The following is a 21,581-nucleotide window of genomic DNA, read 5'->3' on the forward strand; positions in this document are numbered from 1 at the left end:
CTGTTGATAGAAAGATTTGTAACAATATACAAATTTATGTACTCACAGGCTTCAAATTCTGCTGTCAAAAAGGGGTAGTTCATACTTTAAACTATATTTTAATGTGTTTTGTACAGACCAACAGTGGTGTCATGAACTTTGCAAATTTATCTTTGCAACTGGAAAGTCTAGAAACAAAATTTCCCACCAAATTTGAAACCTCAATCTCTACAGTCAATAAGCATCAAAAAACTACTGTAAGAATAGGACATCTGAAAACACCCAGATACTCTTCAGGCTCTCAACAGCTGTATAGGGAATCTTGTTGCCAAACATTTAATTTCAGTCTATTTAGTACACATTTTGAAAAGATGGGAAAGATCTACTGTTCCTAGACTTTGGATTTTTTGATGGTTTAAGGAGAAAGTGACAAAAAGAGGCAAGTGATCACAGTATACAGTAATGGATCACATTCAGCTGAGAAGCTTAACTAAGTATTTTTAAGAAAAATACTTCACACAATTGAAACTAGCAGGCTATTACATTTCCTAAAGCATTTGGAGTTGCCTCTGTAATACTGATTTATGGTAAGACTCCTCCTGTAGATTATTATAGCATGTTACATTACAAAAAAGTCACTGCATCCAATTATTCATGAATGTTCAGTTCAGTGTACACTGCTTTTATGAAATAGGTTTGCAGACTGAAGTTAAGTCTATTTCTGGCTGTAGCCTGAACACGACTGAGTAATTAACACTGCTTACTTAGGTTCTGATATGAGCAAGGTGCATCATAACAACAGACATTAAAGAAACCTTGTGATAGATTGGACCAATTTGTGTTACTGTAGTCTTCTTCTATCTTGCAAAGTCCAGTAGTTGGTGCTGAGAGAAGTCTGTTTTGACTCCTTGTTTAGTTCCTTAGGAAGGCATTTTAGACTTTTCCTGAGCTTTGGCCTAAGTAGATCCCAAGTTTTTCCACTTCATAAAACCCGAGCCATGCCTAACAGCAATGCTTTAATGTGAGATGCTACTGTGTGCTGTTGGCTATTCTTTCTAAAATCTTCATATCTCAGAAAAAGATGCCAAAAGAATTGTGTCATCTACTGAGAGACTTTGAATTCTTAGCAGAAGACACAGCTTCTCTTCAAGGAGCTCTTGAAATCTCTCAAACATACTTCAACTATTCCCCTGATAAATGAAATCAGGAACCCTTAGCATGCAGATCAACTTATTCAAAATGTACTGTAGATAGTAAGCCAGCTCCCAGTTGTGTGCCAGGCACATACTCATTTTCAATGGCCTCTGGTCTCAAAATTTTTCGATTGTACCCTGTGGATCTCATGTCTGGCACATTTCCCACTACAGATATAACATTCTTTCACTGCAACAATAATTTCATCCTGCTGACATTCCTAAGGAATTCTTCTTATTGGTGACCCCAGCAGCAGATTGTGCAGTACCCTTACACGCATTTATGTGTTTATGCATGTGGATGCTGACATGAACCACAATGGAGTTCCAAACAGTGCCATTTAAAATCAAAAGCAATTCCCCACTCCCTGTTTCCTCAGATGATGCTAGATCATGGAAGGGTTGGTATCACAGTACCCTGTGGCAGCAGGTGTCTTTCTCTCCAAACAGTCCTGGCCTGCTTTGTTTATCTCGCCTAACACTTAATGCTGCTGTCCCCAGAAGGATTTTTTGCTGTGCCTCATAATTTCTCTGCAAGTTTAAGTGAATTTTGTAATACCTTTTAATATACCATTTCTTGGGAGTTGCCAGAGTATGTTTATTAATATAAACATTAATTTTTGGTCTGAGAAATCCATAACAATTTTCACATAAAGAGATAATCTGTAACAGAGCCATCCCACAATAATAAACCAAAAATATTAAGACAAGTATAATTTCTTAAAATAGCACAGGTACAAACACAGTTGAAGAGTACAACATTAGAAAGCTGAAGCTTCAAGAACAATTGTATAGTAGGCAACCAAAATTCAACAGACAGGCACATTATTTCACAGACATGTTTCCTAAAGGTAGGTTCTTACACGCTTTCCCAGGAAGGGGTTCATCTATCAAGCACTGTAAATCACAAGTAATTTGTCGGACTGCCTCATATATGAACCTCCAATAGATCAAATCAGAAGGTGTGTGACTCAGACCATGATCAGGACTGTGAGGGTATTTATCTGGAAATCCAACCGAAGTGTAAGTGTACAAGTGTGCAACTAAAGATCTGAGAGACAAAGTTTGCTGGAAGCAGTGTAGTAACTCAGTTCAGGTAGCTGGAGCAAAACAAAAGTTAAGAGCTCTTGGTCACAAAATTCTTCACATCTAACATAGGCAGGTATCATGGGGTGTGGAGTTCATGTGCCAGAATTTTGCCCCTTTTTTCCTGTTTTCCATTTTATTAGTCTAATGAAAAATGCAACTTAAACATTGACCCTCTTTAGCTCATCTTAATTCTGAACGCAATTGCAACGCTTGCAGTAGTAGAAAATAACATTTCCCTTTTCAGCTGAACATCTTAGATCTGCTGGAATAAGTTGCAAAGTATTATTTTCCCTGTCAACAGTCACCACAGTTACGAAGTTAAAGCTGCTTCATAAAACTTGACTTCAAATACATGCAGTTTACAACAGAGTATTTCAGTTGTAGAGACCTGACCATTTCTGGACAAAAATTAGAGCCTCTTATCAAGGACAATGTCCAAATACCTCAAAACACTGGCAGGCAGGGTACATCAACCACCTTTAGGAAGCTTCTTCAAGCTTCTCCTGCTCAATCTCTTCTCTAGGTGTAGACGGCTCTCCCACTCTTCAAAATGACCTATTTTAATAATCTAGATTTTACAACATAGAATAAGACATCTGCTATTAACCAGTGGGGTATTCCTGTTCTTAAAAATTAAAAAGTCAAGTTAAAGGCTTCTCTAGAAGTTCACGCCATTTTACAAGCTGCAAGATACAAATTTATGAGTGAAACACAATATCCATATGGCAGGTAGAGGTTCTGCCCCTCAAAAAGTCATCTAGCCCTAGGGTTAAAAGACGTAAGAGCCATAAAAGTTAAGTTTCAAAAGGAAGTGGAGAAAGCTGCTGAAAAATTTCCTTACCAGGCTATGTGACAAGGGTTAATATTAACTTAGGTTAACTAATAAGCTTGTGAAATGCACTGCTGAACTTAAGGAGATCTCAGGGCCCCTCATCCACTGAAAAAAACCCCACAGTGAAGAAACAGACGAATCATGCTGGAACACAGAATGTGTTGGGGGTGGGTGCCAGAGTTGACAGTCACTAAATAACAGCCATTTCCTACCTTTCTGTCTGGATGACCTGTAAGTACTGATATAGTTTGACTTCTTGGTGTCCTATTTTTATCTGAGCAATGTCCAGACTCCTTGCAAAGTTTCTGTGCACTGATCACTTCAGAAAAGCAGTCCAATGACAAACAGTGAAAAAAGTTTTATTTTTCTGTATCTTGCAACAAGTGTAATTAATCCACAGTATTTTCCCAAGTATAGTCTGTCATAAAATATGAACAAAAGCATCTTTTTTTCTACATATACTGTCTTCCAAGTGCTAAGAAAAAATTATTATAACAGATTAAGAACAAACCTACAGCATTCTTTTACTTTAGCTGGTTCTGATACAGAGGCATACTTTTTTATTTGAGAATCAACTCCCAGAGACTTAGCTAATTGCACAGCATTTGTATCATCACTGATTAGCGTCCCAAGAGCCACAAGCAGTCTAAAAATAGCTTCAAGATCTTGAACAACTTCCATAACTGTGCTGATTACTGATAAACATTGAGCTTTGCCCTCAACGTTATTGACTTTATGTAAACATACAGCATAGTTCAATGTCAGTGTGGCCAGTGCAATGTGGATGTTCTTATTGCCTGATTTTGTTTCTATTGCTTGTGTCATTATTTCATCCCTCTGTTCCATCATGAGCTTCTGGCCTGCATGGCTGACAAAACAATTGCAAAGAGCTCTAAGTGCCAACAGCTGGTTTGCTTGTTTGCCTTTAGGATTCAGAAATTTAAGAAGAAGGATGATAAACTGTACATGCTCCTTTTCACTGCAGAAGTTTTCATTCACAGTGGGATGCCTGACAGACAATCTAAGAATGTCTAGCGCTGGAAAGACAATATCTAAGAAACAAAACAAAACAAAATTATAGTATTAATACTGCATTATGTGTAAATTTATCAGTGAGTTTCTTTCAGATGCTGACCTTCTTAGCCCTGCAGTGTTGGAAACAGACACTAACAGTTTCATGCGTAAGTAAAGCATAAATTGTTTCACATTCATAAAGACAAATATTGACAAATCCATTCTAGTCACGCTTCAATTATCATTAAAAATCCATAATCCTTAATTTAGGATTAACACAGGGCTTTGCAGAAAATCTTATAATTTTTTCTTTGTCTAAAATCTCAAATTGATAACACTGAAGTTAAGCACAAGATATGGTAACTAATCCAAAAAAGTCTCTGAAAGCTGCAAGTTCAGTGATTGAACACCCCTACATAGACAGCATCTCCCTTTGTCCTCATTCCATAACTTACAGTACAGTATAGCTACAAAACTGCTTACAAGAAAAGAAAATAAAAAATATGTTCTCAACTGAAGAGCTAGAAATCATTGTAAGGAAACTGAACTGAAACCTTGTAATGTCCCTCCTTTCCCATATTCTGAATCCATATGTCTCCTTGTATCTACTACTGGTATCCAATGCTTTCTACCAAATCAAAGCTGAACCTGCCCAACTACTTATCTTATTAGAGGTTTTTTCCTGCACATATGCAGAATCTTCAGAATTAATGCCTTGTACAATACAAAGAGTCTGGAAGGTATGACATTGGCCATCACCAGCTCCTCTTTATGCAAAACACTGTTTGATTAAGTGGTATTATAAAATGAACATGAATTTTAAATAGTGAAATGCTTTTCCTATTAGTAAATCTTTAACTGCAATTTTAAAAAAGTGGTTAATTGTAACCATTCTCAGATATTTGTATATGCAAAGAATCGTTTCTTCCAGAATGTGCTGTAACAACCAAAATAGCTTTTCCAATCCATCAGTGCTGACAATATTATTAAATGTAATTATATCACCTGTACTTCCATTCTTCCAGCATGTCATTTCACTAATGCAGTTTTGGTCATATAGCATAGCATCAGTAACTTCTTCTCTACCATATTAAACCGGAGCTACTTTTGATTTTTTCCCCCCATAATTGATCTCATAATTTCATCTCTCATTTGGTAACAGCTTAGGATGCCAAATTTGCACTTCCTTACTCTATTTCCGGACAAGTCTCACACTTTTTTGAGGATGGCCCTGCTAATGAAATAATCATAACTGACTTTTATATCAAGTTTCCTCTTTATGTTAATTATTTTGCCAACAAAAATTGACAACCAATTACCAAATTTGCCCCTGAAGCTGATCAATGCTGTCAGCACCTTTTATTCATCTTCTCTTTTCTACTTGGACTATCAAGTCTTTGGGACTGACTCAGTGTAACACACAGCATGACGAGACTTTTCATGGTGAAGTACTGATGAGATGACGCAAAAAACAATTGTAAGAGTTTACCTTCTGGCCAGTTAACTGCTCTCCATAAAGTCTGAAGTTGCTGTGCTGTAGGTGTTTCCGTAGAGGTGTTACATGTTGCAGACAGTAACTTTTCTAGGGTTATCAAGTCATCTTCAGTAAGCTTATGTTCTTCAGCTGCACTGCCATTAAGTTCCTTTAATTTGCCTATAATACCAAAAGAAGAGGCACAACTTTCCCAAAACAGAACCTTAGAAATTGAGATCTCAACTGAAATGCTACAAAAGCACTTTATAAACAAATAGCAACTATTGCAATTGATTGGTTTTGGGGAGGTAAGACTTTTAAAACATGTTTTCCAATTTGACAATTTCTCATTTCAAGATTTTAATTATCACAATGATTGCTACTATTAATTCCACTTTAACAATGCGACACAAAGATTCAGAATTTGTAGAAAAATTTTAGAAAACAAAGATAAAAATGCAGAAAGGAGTCATAAGAACAATAGAGCTTTCATAACTGAAATACAATTTATTTTTGCTCTTTTATTAAGTAGTAAAAACAATAAAGGTGTATGTTCTTAGTGTGATCACAATTTTTTTATTTTTACTTCAATCATGTGATCATGTTTTGCTTATGACATGTGCTATATTCAATCTTCAGTGTGATTTAAAAACCAAAGTATTAGATTAATGTAATGGATCTAGCATTAAGGAAATGTTTTTTAAAAAGCTCAGTTAATCAAATTATTTAAAAAATATTTTTAAAAAAATCCTTGATATTAAAACACTGACCCAGTATCTGCGTAGGATTGGCCTGGTCAAAGGTGACAGCATCTTTCTTCGGAAAATAAATATTTTCAACTTTAGCTGCAGCTGACTGGTAGGCATCCATTCCTACAGAAGGGCAATACAGAGCATTCAACAGTGTACCAAGGTGTCTGATATGGAATGATGTCCTAGCAGTAACTCTCTACTGCTGGACATTACTCGGAAAAATATCTCTTGAAAAAAACCCTGAATGTCTATGCAAACAGCTGTCATTTCTTACATTATTTTTACATTCAGGGGTTAAAACTGAAAGCAATATCTTCACAAACTGTTCCCCCCTCATGAAAAGTTTACAAGTTGAAATTATTAACAGTCATTTCTTAATTACGTGAACTAAATACATAGTCACTTATAGCAACGGCTATTGTAGTTAACACATAAAAATGGCAAGGATCTTTTTAGGAAAAATATCCCTCTTGCCCCTGAAATCTTGTATTTTTATTATTTTCATAATGAAACTGTTTACATATTAGAAGATTTGCAGACATGACCAAGTTAGGGCACATGCAATAGTAGCCTGAAATGTCTTTTTTTAAGGAGCAATATAGAGCTTTTATCATCACCCATAATGATTTCTTAAACTCACAGGTCTAGTGGCTGATATTGTATAATGCCCATTAACTATATACCAGTTTCTCTGATCAACAACACAACTACTAGGAGATCAATAATCCTCTCAGATTATTATTATTATACATTTTAAAGCTTGTGTGCATGATTCCTGCATGCAAAGGAAGAAGGCTGTTATCCCTCTTTTATGATTAATTTCAGAGTATAGCAGCTTCAATCTGCTATTTTTAATAAAGTATGAATTTGCATCAATGCAGAATTCATGTCAGAGAAAAAAAACCAAACCCAACAATCAGGAATGTTTTTCACTGGCAGACATTGTCTCTTACCTGTAAATGGATCAACCCCCCCCACTGGAGGAACTGTGTTTGATGCTGAACCAGGAACATAGCGACCAGCTCCTAACAAAGATGTCAAGTTTTTAAACACCACCACCAATAAAGAGATTATGTATACCTGTATTTAGTTACTACTTTTCAAACAAAACTATTAAAAATTACTTTTGTGCACTAAAGGAATTATGAAGTAATGCTCAACACCTCTTTAAGGATTAAATCAATGCCTATGTGCAGATGTTGGTGATGACAGCATTCACAAGTTGTGAGCCCACAGCTGGGAGACACTGTGTCATCACTGTGGGACACTGTGGGATCTCTGGCACTCACAGGTGAAGAAGGCTACAGCACAGCAGATACCTTATCCATGACAAGTTCCAGCAGGAGGGCACACTGCCCTGGCAGTGTATCTCTTGTGCCTGAGCCATGAGTGGTCTCTCCTGTGGGAGCTGGACTCTCTTGCACTGAGGCCTCAGTGAGGCCTCCATCTGCAGAGACCACAGAGCCACAAAAGCCATAAAAGAGAAACAGCTGGACACAGAAGGCTGGTCAAGACTGAGAAGACTGAAGGCTGTGAGTTTTTGTAACAGCACAAAGGCTTCTGCTCTACCTGTGGATCTGCAACTGCACAGCAGGCAGTGAGTGCTCTGGCACTGGTGTGGACCAACACCCAGCAGTGATGTGTTAAGAAACTACAGCTGAAACTACACCTCCTGTCTGCAAAAACAGGAAAGGCAAGCAGCAGTGATGGGAAGCAGAGTAACCTCCTGCATGGTAGGGAGGCACCTGCCTATGCATATGGCCTGGTAACTTGTGAGGTACGTGTCTGCTGGAGAAAGGATTCAGGATGCCAAAGAGACACTGCCAAGCCTTGCCTGGCCTTCAGACTGTTACCCTGCTACTCCTCCACATGGCAATCAATGGTTTTGCCAAGGAGGTCTTGGAGGATTTCAAGTGTGATTAGAGAACTCTGAGAACAAGGCTGAAGAGTTCAGGCCATTTCTTTGTTACTCTGAACAAAGCAGAAATGCTTGAATACAAATATACTTATCAAGTGGGTCTGCAACTGACTGCACAGCTGGTTTTGCAGCCAAGATTTTGGCATCAAGTGATTACAGGAACCTCTTTGAGGACTAAGAGCTCCTAATCAGGGATAGGAGAAGTCTGCCGATGCAGGGCTGGAACTGGGAATGTTTTTGCAAACAAGATTACAAAATTAGTGAGGAGGACTTTACAATAGCTACACCAGTGAGGATCAGAATATAAAGTATGGGGTGCATGGTACGAACAAAGATCATGTAAAAAAACCAAGTAAAAATGAAAATGGAAAACTACCTCTATGAATATACCTGATCTTGTGTGGTTCATGAGTATGAAGTCTGGCAAAACAAAAGGTTTAGGTCCTTACTCTTCTGCTGTAGTGGACAGAGTGACATGAGGCAGACCCAACAGCAGAGGGCTTACCTCTACTGAACAGATCTCAGTATGCTTTGCAGTGGCAGAGCCCACCTTACCAGGCTCTTCCACACTACTGCCCCCAACAGAGAACTGTAAGAAACAGCTGTCTGGGGCTAAACACGTAATGCAACAGAAAACGACTGAAATGCGTATCTTAAGTGCTAGCCAGACAGATATGAATTTCACATTACCTGTAAATGGGTCTGCTCCAGGTACTGCACTTGATCCAGATGAAGAGCCTGGAACATAACGTCCAGCACCTAGTCAAACAGTGAGAAAAGCAATGACTATTAAACACACCTTGATGTTATTAAAATCCAGAGGAGGGTAACAAAGCTGGTGAAAGGTCTGGAGTGCCTATCCTATGAGGAGTGGCTGAGGGAGCTGGGTTTGGTTTAGCCTGGAGAAGAGAAGGCTCAGGGGACACCTTACCTCACTCTACAACTTCCTGAAGGAAGGCTGTAGCCAGCTGGGGATTGGCCTCTTCTCCCAGGCAACCAGTGACAGGAGGAGAGGGCATAGCCTTAAATTGCACTGGGGGAGGTTTAGGTTGGACATGAAGAAGAATTTTTTCACAGAAAGGGTGATTAGATACTGGAATGAGCTGAGCAGGGAGGTGGTGGAGGTGTTAAAGGAAAGACTGAATGTGTGGCACTTAGTACCATGGTCTAGTTGACATGGTGCTGTTCAGTCATAGGTTAGACTTGATCTCAGAGGTCTTTTCCAAACTAATTATTTCTGGGACAACTGCAGCTCTCAGATTTACATATAAACCAACAAGCCTGTATTCCCATTTTCAGTCCCTTGCAAGAAAAAGATTTAGCTCAATTATTTTAATGCTGTTTTCTTCTAAAATTCATCTTTTTGAAATTAATTGAATTAGCTTGTTTTGTAAATGTGATAAGCAGGATGTAATTGATTAACAATGGTTTAGCTTGTCAGTAATCAACTTGTTCTAGTTCCATTTCCTGCCTGAAAAAGGTAATTTATGTATTTCACATTTATGTATTTTGACTAATTCTCTGGCTAAATTTTTGTATTTTATTAATTGCCTTAACAGCATCTGGCACTTCTTGTATGAAAACTGGACCTTTCCTTCACTGGAAAAAAAAGACTAGACTGAAAAATACAACTGGCTTGATTAGAATTTTGCTGAATATTCTTTGTTTTTCGGATTTTTTTTCAGAACTATCTGTGCCTTTGCCCTCAATCATTTAAAGATATGAAAGTATCTGCAGAAGAAGTTCAAGAGCTACAACACTTAAGTCTGCCTGGGCAGACAATTCTATGAGGCTCAACAAGGCCAAGTACTGGGTCCTCCCCCTGGGTCACAACAACCCCGTGCAGAGATACAGGTTGGGGGCAGAGTGGCTGGAAAGCTGCCCAGAAGAAAAGGACCTGGCAATGCTGATCATCACCTGCCTGACCATGACCCAGGAGTGTGCCTAAGTGGCCAAGAAGGACAACAGGATCTTGGCTTTTATCCCAGCAGGACCAGGGCTGTGACTGTCCCTCTGTACATGGCCCTGGTGAGGCCACACCTCAAATCCTGCGATCAGTTCTGGGCCCCTCATGACAACAAACACATTGAGGTGCTGCAGGCAAGTCCAGAAAAGGGCAATGCAGCTGGTGAAGGGTCTGGAGCACAGGTCTTATGAGAAGCACCTGAAGCACCTGAAGGAACTGGGGATGTTTAAGTGGTGCAGGTGGACCTTAGTGCTCTCTACAAGAATTTCAAAGGTATCAAGGTGGGCATCAGTCTCTTCTCCCAGTAAAAGAATGCAAAGAAGTGGTCTCAAGCTGTGCCAGGAGAGGCTTAATTCGATATTAGGAAAAAGTTCTATACTGGAAGGGTGGTCAGGCATTGGAATAGACTGCCCAAGGAAGTGTCTGAATCATCATCCCTGATATATCCAAAGAACTAAGTGAATATGAGGATATGATTTAGGGGGTGAACATGGAAGTGGTCAGTTAATGACTGAACTCAATATTCTTAGAGGTCTTTTTCAATCTTAATGATTCTATGATTCTATGGAAGTGAAATGGATTGGAACAACCATGGCCAGAGGATGGTGGCCAATGCAACAACATTTACTGGAAGCCAGCCACTGGTGGTGTACCCCAGGAGTCAGTACTGCATCCAGTCCTACTCCACATCTTCACTAATGATGGTGTCGAAGATCAGTCAGAGTGTGCTGAAGACACAAAACTCGGAGGAGTATCTAATGTCATCACATAAGTTTAATATTAAATATTTACCTGTAAATGGATCTGAAAATTGATTACTTGTACTCAACAGTGTTTGCCCCTTAGTGTTGTCCATAATAAACTTGGCCACCTGATCCAGAAACATAGGATTTAGATCATTCTTTTGCAGGAAGTTGTATGCAGTCAGCCAAGGATCATCAGTGATGTTATATGGCAGTTTGTAGGAAGGCCCATTTTCATTTACATCAATGGTGAAAACATAGTCATATTCCTTTAAGTGGAATAAAAATAAAAACACATTAGAAGTCTTCCAGCACTTTTTACATAATGATGTATTAAATGTAGTCTAACTTGAGCCTAAAAACTTAAACCACTGCTACTTACAGAACATATCAGCAATACTCTCCTGAGAGACTGCAAGTAAACATTCGCTGATTTAGGGTAAACACTAAACATTACTTAGCAACAGCCAAAACAGCAGTGTGTTGTAACACTGTTGCTATACTATATCCAAAACACATAGCATTGTACCAGATGCTAAGAAAAATACAAACTCTGTCCCAGCCAAAATCATCACAGACTTAAACCTATATTTTCCAGAATTCTCTGCTTAAGAAGAGCAGAGTAAAACAACATATCATTGTAATGAGCGTGCAGATATATTACAAATTACAATGAGAGGTCACTCTCATTGACACCTCTGGCTCCCTCCAATGCTATAGAGCAATCAGATACCTCAAGAAATTTGAGTCTTAAAAGCACACTTCTAATGCTAGCAAACGACTTCCTAATGCTTCTTTAAAATCTGTGAGAGTGAAAATCAGTATTTTGGAGGCATTTCTTCTGTGGTGGACCCTGACAAGCTTTTCTGTGTATGTTTCAGTAAAGGAAACATTTTCAGCTTATATGTCTTTAGGTCAGCTTACCTTTAGGTTCAATAGTTACTATAGAGAAGTGGTACAGAAAGTCTGGTACCTAACATTTTAGGTAAGCCTTGCATTACAAAGTTCATTTCCTTTGGGACGGATATTTAAACTAACTTCTCAAGGTATTAACAATACATACAATAGAACTTGACAATTTCTCTACTAATGGTTTACCTTTCTCCAAAATAATTTGTGCCCATTAGCTTGCTCATTTTACAAAATATGTTTTTTAAGTAATAAACTGTACTTACTTACACTTCTACCTCTGAGATCAAAGGTAACAAAAAAGTTCCTGTTTTCTAATACAGATATTTTTTAAATACCTGTTTTCTAAATTTTATTTTATCTGAACAAAGACCAGTTACTTAGGAAAGAATGAAACAAATTAAACTTTACACATACCTTTCCTTCAAATAAAACTTTTCCAGACGTTTGTTGTGTGGCTCCAGAAGAACCAACAACATCACCGATCTTTATCCATCTTCCTTCACTTACACTCCATTGATATGCTTCTACTTTCCCATTATCTTTAATAAGCCGTGTCTGTCCATCTCTTGTTCCTGTAGGCAGGAGTTCAAACAATTTCAAGGATACGATTTACTTTAGGAGAGAAAAATATTCAAATGGTGCTCAGCATTAAAAATTTAAAAATAGTTCAACAACACTTGAAACAAAAGCACAGGAATTAAGCAGATATATTGTTTAACCCCAGATGGCAACTAAGCACCACACAGACACACTCACTGGCTTCATGGTTGGGATGCAGGAAAAAATCAGATGAATAGAAGTGAAAAATCTGGCGATTGAGATACAATTAAAAAGGTAAGTCAAAAACTACATGCACAAGCAAAGCAAAACAAGGAATTCATGCACCACTTCCCATGGGCAGTCAGGTGTTCAGCTGTCTCCAGAGGAGCAAGGCTCCATCAGGCTCAACAATTCCCTGGAGAGACAAACGCCAACACTCCAAACCCCCTCACACTCCATACCCCCTCTCACTTCCTTCTTCTTCCCCCTAGTCTATATTATATGCTGAATGGTATGGGGATATCCCTTGGGTCAGTTGAGGTCAGCTGTCCCAGCTGTGTCCCCTCCCAGCTCCCTGCACACCCTCAACCTCCTCACTGGTGGGGTGGTGAGGAGAAGCAAAGGCCTTGGCTCTGTGTAAGCCCTGCTCAGCAATAGCAAAAACAGCCCTGTGTTATCAGCCCTGTTTTCAAGCACAAATCCAAAACAGCCTCATAATAGCTACTATGGAGAAAATCAACTCTATCCCAGCAAAAAACAGACAAAATACTACATCTCACAACAAGAATATCAGCTATCTTAATGAGCATTTTACAATTATGGTAACGGTATCTGCCAGCCGACTAAGTGGCCAAACCAATATTTAGGTCAAGTACTTTAGAAGTTTATCAGCTTCTCAGTGAGATACCAATTAAGAAAAGTGGCATTCTCCCATAGTCTAACAAGATGCAAAGTTTCATATGGATCTAAGATCTATGCCACTTCCTAATCATAGCCAAGGGCTGACCCAGTTACTTCACCTTGGGAAAAAGTATTTGTCTGTTTAAGAATAATGTTTACTACTGCTTCTACTGCATTCTCAAGTACCTACAAAGTGTGAACTGAGTCCATCAAGACCCCTTTTCAAGCCAAAAACTAAAGCAAAAAATTTGCTTTAGCAAATTTCTACTTTTATTAAGAAAAAAGCCTGCATATTCAGTATTCCTTTTACAAATTACCTGTTTCACACTCTTGGTGCAGCTGGCAGAACAGATAGAAAATATCTCAAACATAATGTAGCATCAATTCCACCTTTTTCTAAATTATCTCATAGGAGAATAAGAAAACCCCCAAAACCAAAAAACCTTGAGTCCTGCTTCCAAAAGAATCTGTGAAAGGATACCAGAGCCAAATTAAGCCATTTCCTTCAGTAACCCTATCGAAAGGGATTAAAGCTTTAAGTTTGGAAACCATCAGAAGTTTCAATACCTCCAACCAAGATTTGGAGGCACCTCTGACATGACAGAAGTATAGTAACTTACCAGGATCCTTAAGGTGTTCTCTTCCAGGAAGGTCATCAGCATTGATATCTCCTAAATCACCAGTTTTAGGGTCAATGGATGCTTGGGCAAGCTCATTTTCAAAAGCCTGAATCTCTTCAGCACTTGCTGTACGTTCCAAGGACTCTGTAAACACCCTAATAATTCCATCACTGAATGGAGAGAAAAGATTCAAATAGAAATACTATTTTAAATATCACAACGACTACATAAATTCTAGTGGTGACTTCTATGTCACAATAAACCATCACTATTTCCAACTACCCCTCCCAATTATAGCTATGAAAGGAATTCACTCTCATACTAAAACCATACAGAGAAGGAATCAAGCAAGTAACCCAGTCTTCAGAATAATTTTAAAGTCAAGATACAATATGCTTATGCAAAGTGTTTTTATACCATGTTTACTAAATTTATTCTCAAGTCTATTCATGATTTACCACATTTCCAAAGAACTCACTCTACCTCTATGAAAGACATAAAAAAATTACTTCTTGGATGTAGTGTAGTGCATGTTTAAATTTAACACACATACACTCTGATGGCTTTATTTTTAAATATAAATGAAACTGACATCCAAAGTGATGCTGGCAATTTCTTCGAGGATTGTCAGATTTGGATCTACAAATATATTGAAAGTAAAACTTGGGATACCTTGCACCAACTACAATGTCACCATTGTCTAAGACACAGCAGCACCATACAGACTGAGCTGGGAGTCTGATCGTTTGAGCACATTCCCCTTGTTTCCAGATTCTAAGAGATCTATCCTCTCCTGTTGTTACAAAATCTGAAAATAAAAAGATAAAAAAAAGTTTTGAAGTATATTTTTAGCATACTGTGATAATGGATGCTATTCTGAAACTGGGTATCTAAAAATCACAACAGTAAAAGAATCTTTCTGCAATTTAGTACTTCTCTCAATTACAAGTAGAGATTTTTTTCTCAAAAAATCCAAAGTGCATAAATTGCAGATTAAGGAGCCAGACAGTGAATAAAACTGTGCCCAAGACAAAACAGATCCCTTCATCCTTTAAAGGTCTTGAACAATTTTATAATCATCATAGTTTCATCTTGCACTATAGTTGCTTAAGTTCGCATTTGTTTCAAATTGAGTTTTGGAAGGTAAGCCTGCTTTATCAGGAAACACACATAAAGCAATTTTAAAAGTCTGCAAACTCCTCAATGAGGGATTTTAAGGCATAGGAAGTCTACAATATATGTACTAACCCATGTACATGCACTTGACCTATTGAACAAATGTGCAAGTGTCCAATAAACCCCACAAAGGTTGCTGACTTGGAATTTCTTCTGCAACTGGCTCAACAGTTAGTTCTGAACCTCTAAATCTCTAACTCTGAAAACAAACATAACTAAGCCTCATACCATGAAATTCTTAACCTAAACTACATATAATGCACATTGTGGAAGTATCTAAATTTACATTATCTCAAACTGCCATGCCACATATTACTATTTTACTACTCTGCAACAGCACTGAAATAGGTGTCAGCTAAGACAACAGTTTTGCCTATTGTTTCATCTAAGTTTTACTTAAGCCTTCAATTAGCCCTAACCCAGGACCTTTTATCCCACATACTGCCAGAGCAATTTTGACAGCAGTGCAACTTGGAGTCAATCTCAATGTATTTTTTTCTTCCACCTAGTGCAAATAGGTGTATTTTCTTACACCTATTTGCACTAGGTGTAAGAAAAAAATTAAACGATACTGGTGTTCTTCAGTTGTGGCAGTGGCACAGAAAATCAGAACACACACCCTCCCATTTCATTTTGAAGAATGTTGTGTAACAGTTGGGAAGAAATCCTACCTTTACATCGAGGGAAGACAGAAATGCTGTATATGTAATTTGTATGTCCATAATACACCTGCAGACACTCGCCAGAGATCTGCCATCTTCGAACACTAGCATCATTAGCACAGGAAAGGAACTCCATTTCACTGAGAATAGCTAAACCTCTCACACAATCTTCATGTCCTTTACAAAAGGAAGAGAAAATTTTAATGCAGTTATTGTCTCCATTAGCAGCAGTATACCACTTCTGTATAGCTCACATCTAAATCCATGCAACAAATCTTTGTGGGAACAGTTAAAAAAATTAATTGCTCACAATTCTGTGAAAAATATCTTATTTTTTTAGAAGTCATGTGGCCTCTGGACATATAACTACTTCAAAAAGTAGTTTACTTTCAAAATCCTGCCTAAATATTGTTCAGTTTATCCATGCTTTTGTAAGATTTTAATGTTTGTTCTCTTTTGACAAGAACAGACCACACGAATGAAATTATCAACTGCAGCAACATTTACCGGTGAATGTTCTCTCACATCTGCCTGCCTTCCACAGTTTTATAGTTTTGTCAGCTGAACCAGTCAACATTAATCCTTGTTCAGGAAGTATCTTCACTGCCCATATTGCAGCTGTGTGACCCTGCAAAAAACCCAACATTGTTAAGACATGTCAGAATCAAATTCAGAGTACTTATTTCACATTCATGTAGAGGAACTTCATACCTGTAATGTCATCATACATCTGTCATTCAACCAGACTTTTGCTGTTGTATCCCATGATCCACTTAATAATGTGCCAAATTTCCCAGATGAAAGGCTGCAAACTGGAATGAACATTTAAGTCAGAACTGACAAGTATCCTGCACTGAGACAAATCTTAAGTAATTTCAAGAGATTCATTTAAGAGGATTTATTTGGTATTAGTAGCATATTTAGTGTTGAGGAGTCTAGAGAAGAATTAAGTGAAGTGTACTTGCATTGCAACCCAGAAAGAAGCTGCTTAAAATTCTCTTAATTTTAGGTTTAAAAAATTGAAATATTTTTGCCACTCATATTTTTATACTTCTCTCAGTCACAGATCTCTTCTCTTGGACTAGAATATGATGACAAACAGGTGAGATAACTAGTCAAGACACACACTTAATGCAAATGTGTAGTTTTTAAGAAAAAGAAAAGTTTTGTCTATAGGTATTAATTTATGTTTTCAAGAAGTTATTTCATATGAAAAACACTTAGCTCACCTTCTTGGAGGGCAAAATACTACCACCATAAACGGTGGTGAGATTCAAAGATTTAGTAGAAAGGTAATCTGCAATTTACACACTGTAAAGCTCTGTATTTAAAGCACCAATTAATATTAAATACTCATCTAAGTAACAAAATGGGCAGAGGAAGTTTATTTTGGAAGCTCATTTTTTCCACTTGTATCAGCTTTGACAAAAAAATTAATACATGAACAACTAAAGTGCAATTCTTTACAAAAGGGTAATCGTTCTGTGAATTGCCAGGAATTTAGAGAGACAGTGAAAGTTCAAACATTCATCAGGACAAAGTTGGAAGTCCTTGCAATGAATGGTCACCGCATGAATTAGGATTATAAAATCCTATTTGCAGAGAACATAATTAAACAGTTTGCTACATTATATACCAAATAAATCAAAACTGAGTTTCATAAATTTGAATTAATTTCCTCTCTAATAAATCACGTTAACTTTTATGTAAAAATCTCCAAAGTACAATTACTACATACCTGTGTTTTTATGACCCTTAAGGACGTAAAGAGGAGCTGAGTTGTCAACTGTGAAAATGCAAATATTATGATCATTGCCACCAGTTGCAATCAGCCCACGAGGATAGAGGTCACTTGGAGGTATGATGCACACGCAAGATACAAAATTTGAGTGGCCACTCATACAGTGCATCTCAGTAAAACCCCTGTTAAGACTTAAACATAGATGATAATCAGTTTAGAATCATGACAGAAACAGCACTTTATTTCAGCAAATTACAGCTCTTATTAATTAATAACTATGCTTGCCTTGTGCTGAGTGAGTACTATAGATGGCCTAGAAAGAATGAAATTTAAGACAAAAATTACATCCCAGAATTCTTCCCCATACACAATACTAAAGCTTTCCACTTATTTTTCAATGCAGTGATAGGCCTGGGAGGACTTTTGTTCTTACTTGCTCATTGGCAAACACTCTGCCAAATTTGATCAGAAATAGCTACAGTTTGTCTTTATGCCATCTTTTTTTGGTCTGAAAACTCAAATGTATGTCCAAGTACATGCTAAAGTAAGAGCACAAAAATGTAGTTTACTGCCAGCCAAGTGTATTCACTGCCTCTTCACTAGGAGCACTACAGAGGAATAAAAATTAAACAGATCATAACTGACTCAACCAGCACCCTCATTTCTTCATCCTCAGCCAATCTCAGCAGTTACAGCACTAATGGAAAAAAAGCTACTTATTCCCATAGAATAAACATGTAGGTAGTGGTGTTGTGTGCTTGTTATGTTTTCCTGTATTTATTCCCCCTCCCTCAAAAACAAAAGCTATCATATGATATCATACTGTTATCCTTCAAACCCTAAAGCTTGGCAAGCTTGAAATATGTAAGGAAATCACGATACTCTTCTAGATTCTAAAAGATCTCCCTTTAAGGCACAGAGAACAAATCATAGGAGCAACATCTCTTCTTGGAAAACCTGAACCAAAACAGCACACAGCAGTGTCCTCACCCACTGAACCCTGACTAATGTAGTTCCTGAGCCTTCAAAGCAGAGAAGCATAATCAATATCAACATTTTAAGTTGATACAAGTAAGTTATGTCTTCTTCCTCACAAAGTTCTCAAAAACTGTGGGTTAGAACTAGAATTCCTTTCCTCCTGCAAATTTCTGTGCAATTTAGCAAGTTCTTTGTCTTGTGATAAGAAACTTAGTAAGACCCACTTAATAAGATTAGTTTTTCTTCACCTCAGTCGCAGAGCTCCAGAGATCAATATGAAGAGACATGTAAGCACTCAGCAAATTTGCCAATTATTTCTATGTTACATGAAGGCAATGGGAAGAATATTCATGTCCAGTAACTTCAGAATACAGATCACAATACACAACTCTAGTCTGGGAGGAGGTACATCCTGTAGCTTCCAGCAATACCCCACATCTCCTACACACATTGCTTAGCAGTGTATTTGGTCTGCTTCTGGTCAAGGTAATATGCTGAAAAATTCACTCTGTGAATTCAACTACACAAATTAGTAGGAGACATATTAGTAGAATATCAGAAAAATTAATCTTGGGGTATTTTTTCTTTTTCTATGTCTTTGTGTATTTAATTTTCTGTACAGTTTTTTGTTCATATTCCATTTTACTTTTAAAGAAGCTTGTTTAACAAGGGTGAGAAAGGATGGGGGTTTTTTATGTGCTTTTTTTCAAAAAAAACCCCACTGCCTTATTGTCAAAATAGCAGCACTGTTACTTAGCAGGATTACTTGGGCACTGAATACCATGAGGTAGAAACAACGTTATTAATACCACCTAGAAAATAAGATGCCTAGAACTAATGACATTGTTCCCATTTCCAAAGCACACTACAACATCGATGTGCAGCAAACGGCTTTAAAACATGCAACTTTCCCCAAAGGCATGCAGAAGTTAGGCCTGCTCAGCCTGGACAAGAGAAAATTACATGGAGACCTCATAGCAACCTTCCAGTATCTAAACGGGCCTACAGGGCCCCTGCAGAGAAGTTGTGGATATCCCATCCTCGGGAGTGCTCAAGGCCAGAATGGACAGGGCTCTGAGCAAACTGTTCTGGTGAAAAGTCTCCCCGCCCGTGGCTGAGGGACTGGGACTAGCTGATCTTGAAGATCCCTTCTAAACCTCTAACGTGATTCTCGACAAGTGACAATGCCAACAACGAGCGCCGCCTGCGAACAGGCTCCCACCGCCCGCCACCTCTCTCGGCCCCACCGATTCTGCCGGCAGCCCCTGAGGAGAACTCAGCTGCACGGACGAACTCGGCGGGGCACGGGCGGAGCCACTGTGGCACCACCTCCACGCTCTCCGCCGCGGCCCAGCACTCACCCGTCAGGGGCCCAGACTCGCGCGGTTCTGTCCCGCGAGACAGACACGAAGCTGCCTTCCGGGAAGAGGCCGCGAGTGAGGCCGCGCACGTCCTGCCCGTGCCCCAACAGGGAGCAGCGCAGCCGGAACGTGCTGCCCTCACCCGCCATGGCGGCAGTGGCGGCCTGACACAGCACGGGCCGCGCGCCGCTGGAAGTCGTGCGGGAAGTGGCGTCACAGGGCGCGCCGCCGGACCAAGGCGAGGGTCCTTATCCCGGCAAGCACCGCGCTTCACGCAGGCGGTTGTGCCCCCGCTCTTCCCTCACCACGCCCTCTGGGAGTCGTAGTCTTCGGGAGCCACGGCAGGCTGGAGCGAGATTTGCGGCCATCGCGATATCCGCGCGAGCGGTTGCTGCGATACGGCGGCGCTGCCCGCGGGCTGATGGCGGCTGAGGGGCGCGGTGAGGGGACGCGGTCCTCCCGGGCGGTCGCGGCGCTGGCTCTGCGCTGCTGTGCGGCTGGGATGGGCTCCTTGACGGGCTCCTTTGGGGGTGGCGAAAGTTGCCGTTTGGGATTGCTGTAGTAATGGGTGATGGTTTATGGACCCTCTGTAGATAACCAGAATGAGTATTTGCACCAGTTGCTTGCTTCCTGTTTGTTTCATTAAAGATTTGCATTCAGATACTGAAACAATAAATGCTACAAGAATAAGCTGAGAGCTCACTAAACACTGAAAAGAGAGTGCTGCCTCAGCTTACGTTAAGTGGTCTTTCCCGAGCCCTGCCGCTCATGGTCTCGTACCATCCAGTAAGGAGGTATTTTGCAGATTGCTAAAAAAAACAAAACCATCCCCCTCCCCCCCCCCCCCCCCCCCCCACCCTTAGCATTCTACTAAGAGTTATGCTTTAAAGAGTCGGTTTCTTATAGTTTTAAGGACCTTGTGCAAATCAAAGGATGATTTCTTTTCTTACCAGAGAGAAGTTAAAGAGGAAACGAGTATGGCCAGCGGTAACAGACCTCCCACAGCTCGTTCTGCCTCAAGATCGGGAATAGGACTGACCTCTTCATCAAGGCCTGCCTCTTCATCAAGGACTCCGTCAGCAGGCAGAGTAGGAACAGCGGTATGTTAGAAAATATTAAAAATATATCATTAATTTTTATGTATTTAGAGTGTTTGTTTGTTTGTTTTTGCTAATCTTATTTTTTAGTGCCAAGAGCAGAGTGAGGAGAAGTTCTTTTTTGAGAAGAGTTTAAGATTTCAGTTTTGTATAAAGTTTTGCTAACCTTGCCTGGAGGAGATCAGGGACCTCCAGCATCCAGAGTTCATCTGGGAGACTAGCATAGCATTAATGTTGCAGATAGATGGGACAATGAACAGCTGCTCAAAAGTAATCCCTTACCTTCTACAGCAGATATTCATCTGAAGTTTTGCTTTCCTGAAGAGATGTAAATGCTAAAAGATTCCTACAGAAAGAGTGTAGAGACTAACTGAAGTTTTTAACTGCTTTGGCAATTGCTTAAGGATAATAAAGTAATATTTCAGACTTGGTAGATTTTTCGTTTGTTTTTTTTTATAGATGCCTCCTAGTACAGCAAGACCTGGTTCTCGTGGTGGTTCTTTGACTCCTGGAGGAGTCTTATCATCTCAGATTAAAGTTGCAGACCGTCCAGTGACTCAACAGGGATTAAGTGGAATAAAAACTGCAGTGAAAGGTATTTCATACTGAAAATAACCCTCAAGATGTCTGCAAA

General features: G+C 39.2%; 2 protein-coding genes across 5 annotated transcripts in view; one reads left to right on the forward strand and one right to left on the reverse strand.

The window, feature by feature from the left end:
* Window positions 1-1,745: 1,745 nt before the first annotated feature.
* PLAA (phospholipase A2 activating protein) lies at window positions 1,746-20,025 on the reverse strand. Its single transcript, XM_036403035.2, has 14 exons — window positions 19,851-20,025; window positions 17,509-17,702; window positions 16,482-16,582; window positions 16,278-16,398; window positions 15,780-15,947; window positions 14,605-14,740; window positions 13,933-14,102; window positions 12,287-12,444; window positions 11,010-11,229; window positions 8,942-9,010; window positions 7,287-7,358; window positions 6,352-6,453; window positions 5,597-5,761; window positions 1,746-4,145 (listed from the first exon to the last, which is right to left on the reverse strand). Exons 1-14 carry the CDS (start codon window positions 19,997-19,999, stop codon window positions 3,583-3,585), a joined length of 2,388 nt encoding a protein of 795 aa, XP_036258928.1. The 5' UTR covers window positions 20,000-20,025; the 3' UTR covers window positions 1,746-3,582.
* Window positions 20,026-20,231: 206 nt separating this feature from the next.
* IFT74 (intraflagellar transport 74) overlaps window positions 20,232-21,581 on the forward strand; it is a 35,718-nt gene continuing 34,368 nt past the window's right edge. Inside the window, exons 1-3 of one of the 4 annotated variants that reach the window (XM_054517885.1) lie at window positions 20,232-20,290; window positions 20,804-20,950; window positions 21,407-21,542. In XM_054517885.1, coding sequence (XP_054373860.1) covers window positions 20,828-20,950; window positions 21,407-21,542 — 259 coding nt within the window. In that variant the 5' untranslated portion in view covers window positions 20,232-20,290; window positions 20,804-20,827. Of the gene's footprint in view, window positions 20,645-20,800; window positions 20,951-21,406; window positions 21,543-21,581 lie in introns of all 4 variants that reach the window. The other 3 variants (XM_054517884.1, XM_054517886.1, XM_054517883.1) reach the window with 3 other exon arrangements.

Source organism: Molothrus ater, chromosome Z, assembly GCF_012460135.2.
Source record: "Molothrus ater isolate BHLD 08-10-18 breed brown headed cowbird chromosome Z, BPBGC_Mater_1.1, whole genome shotgun sequence".
Classification (NCBI taxonomy): Eukaryota; Metazoa; Chordata; class Aves; order Passeriformes; family Icteridae; genus Molothrus; species Molothrus ater.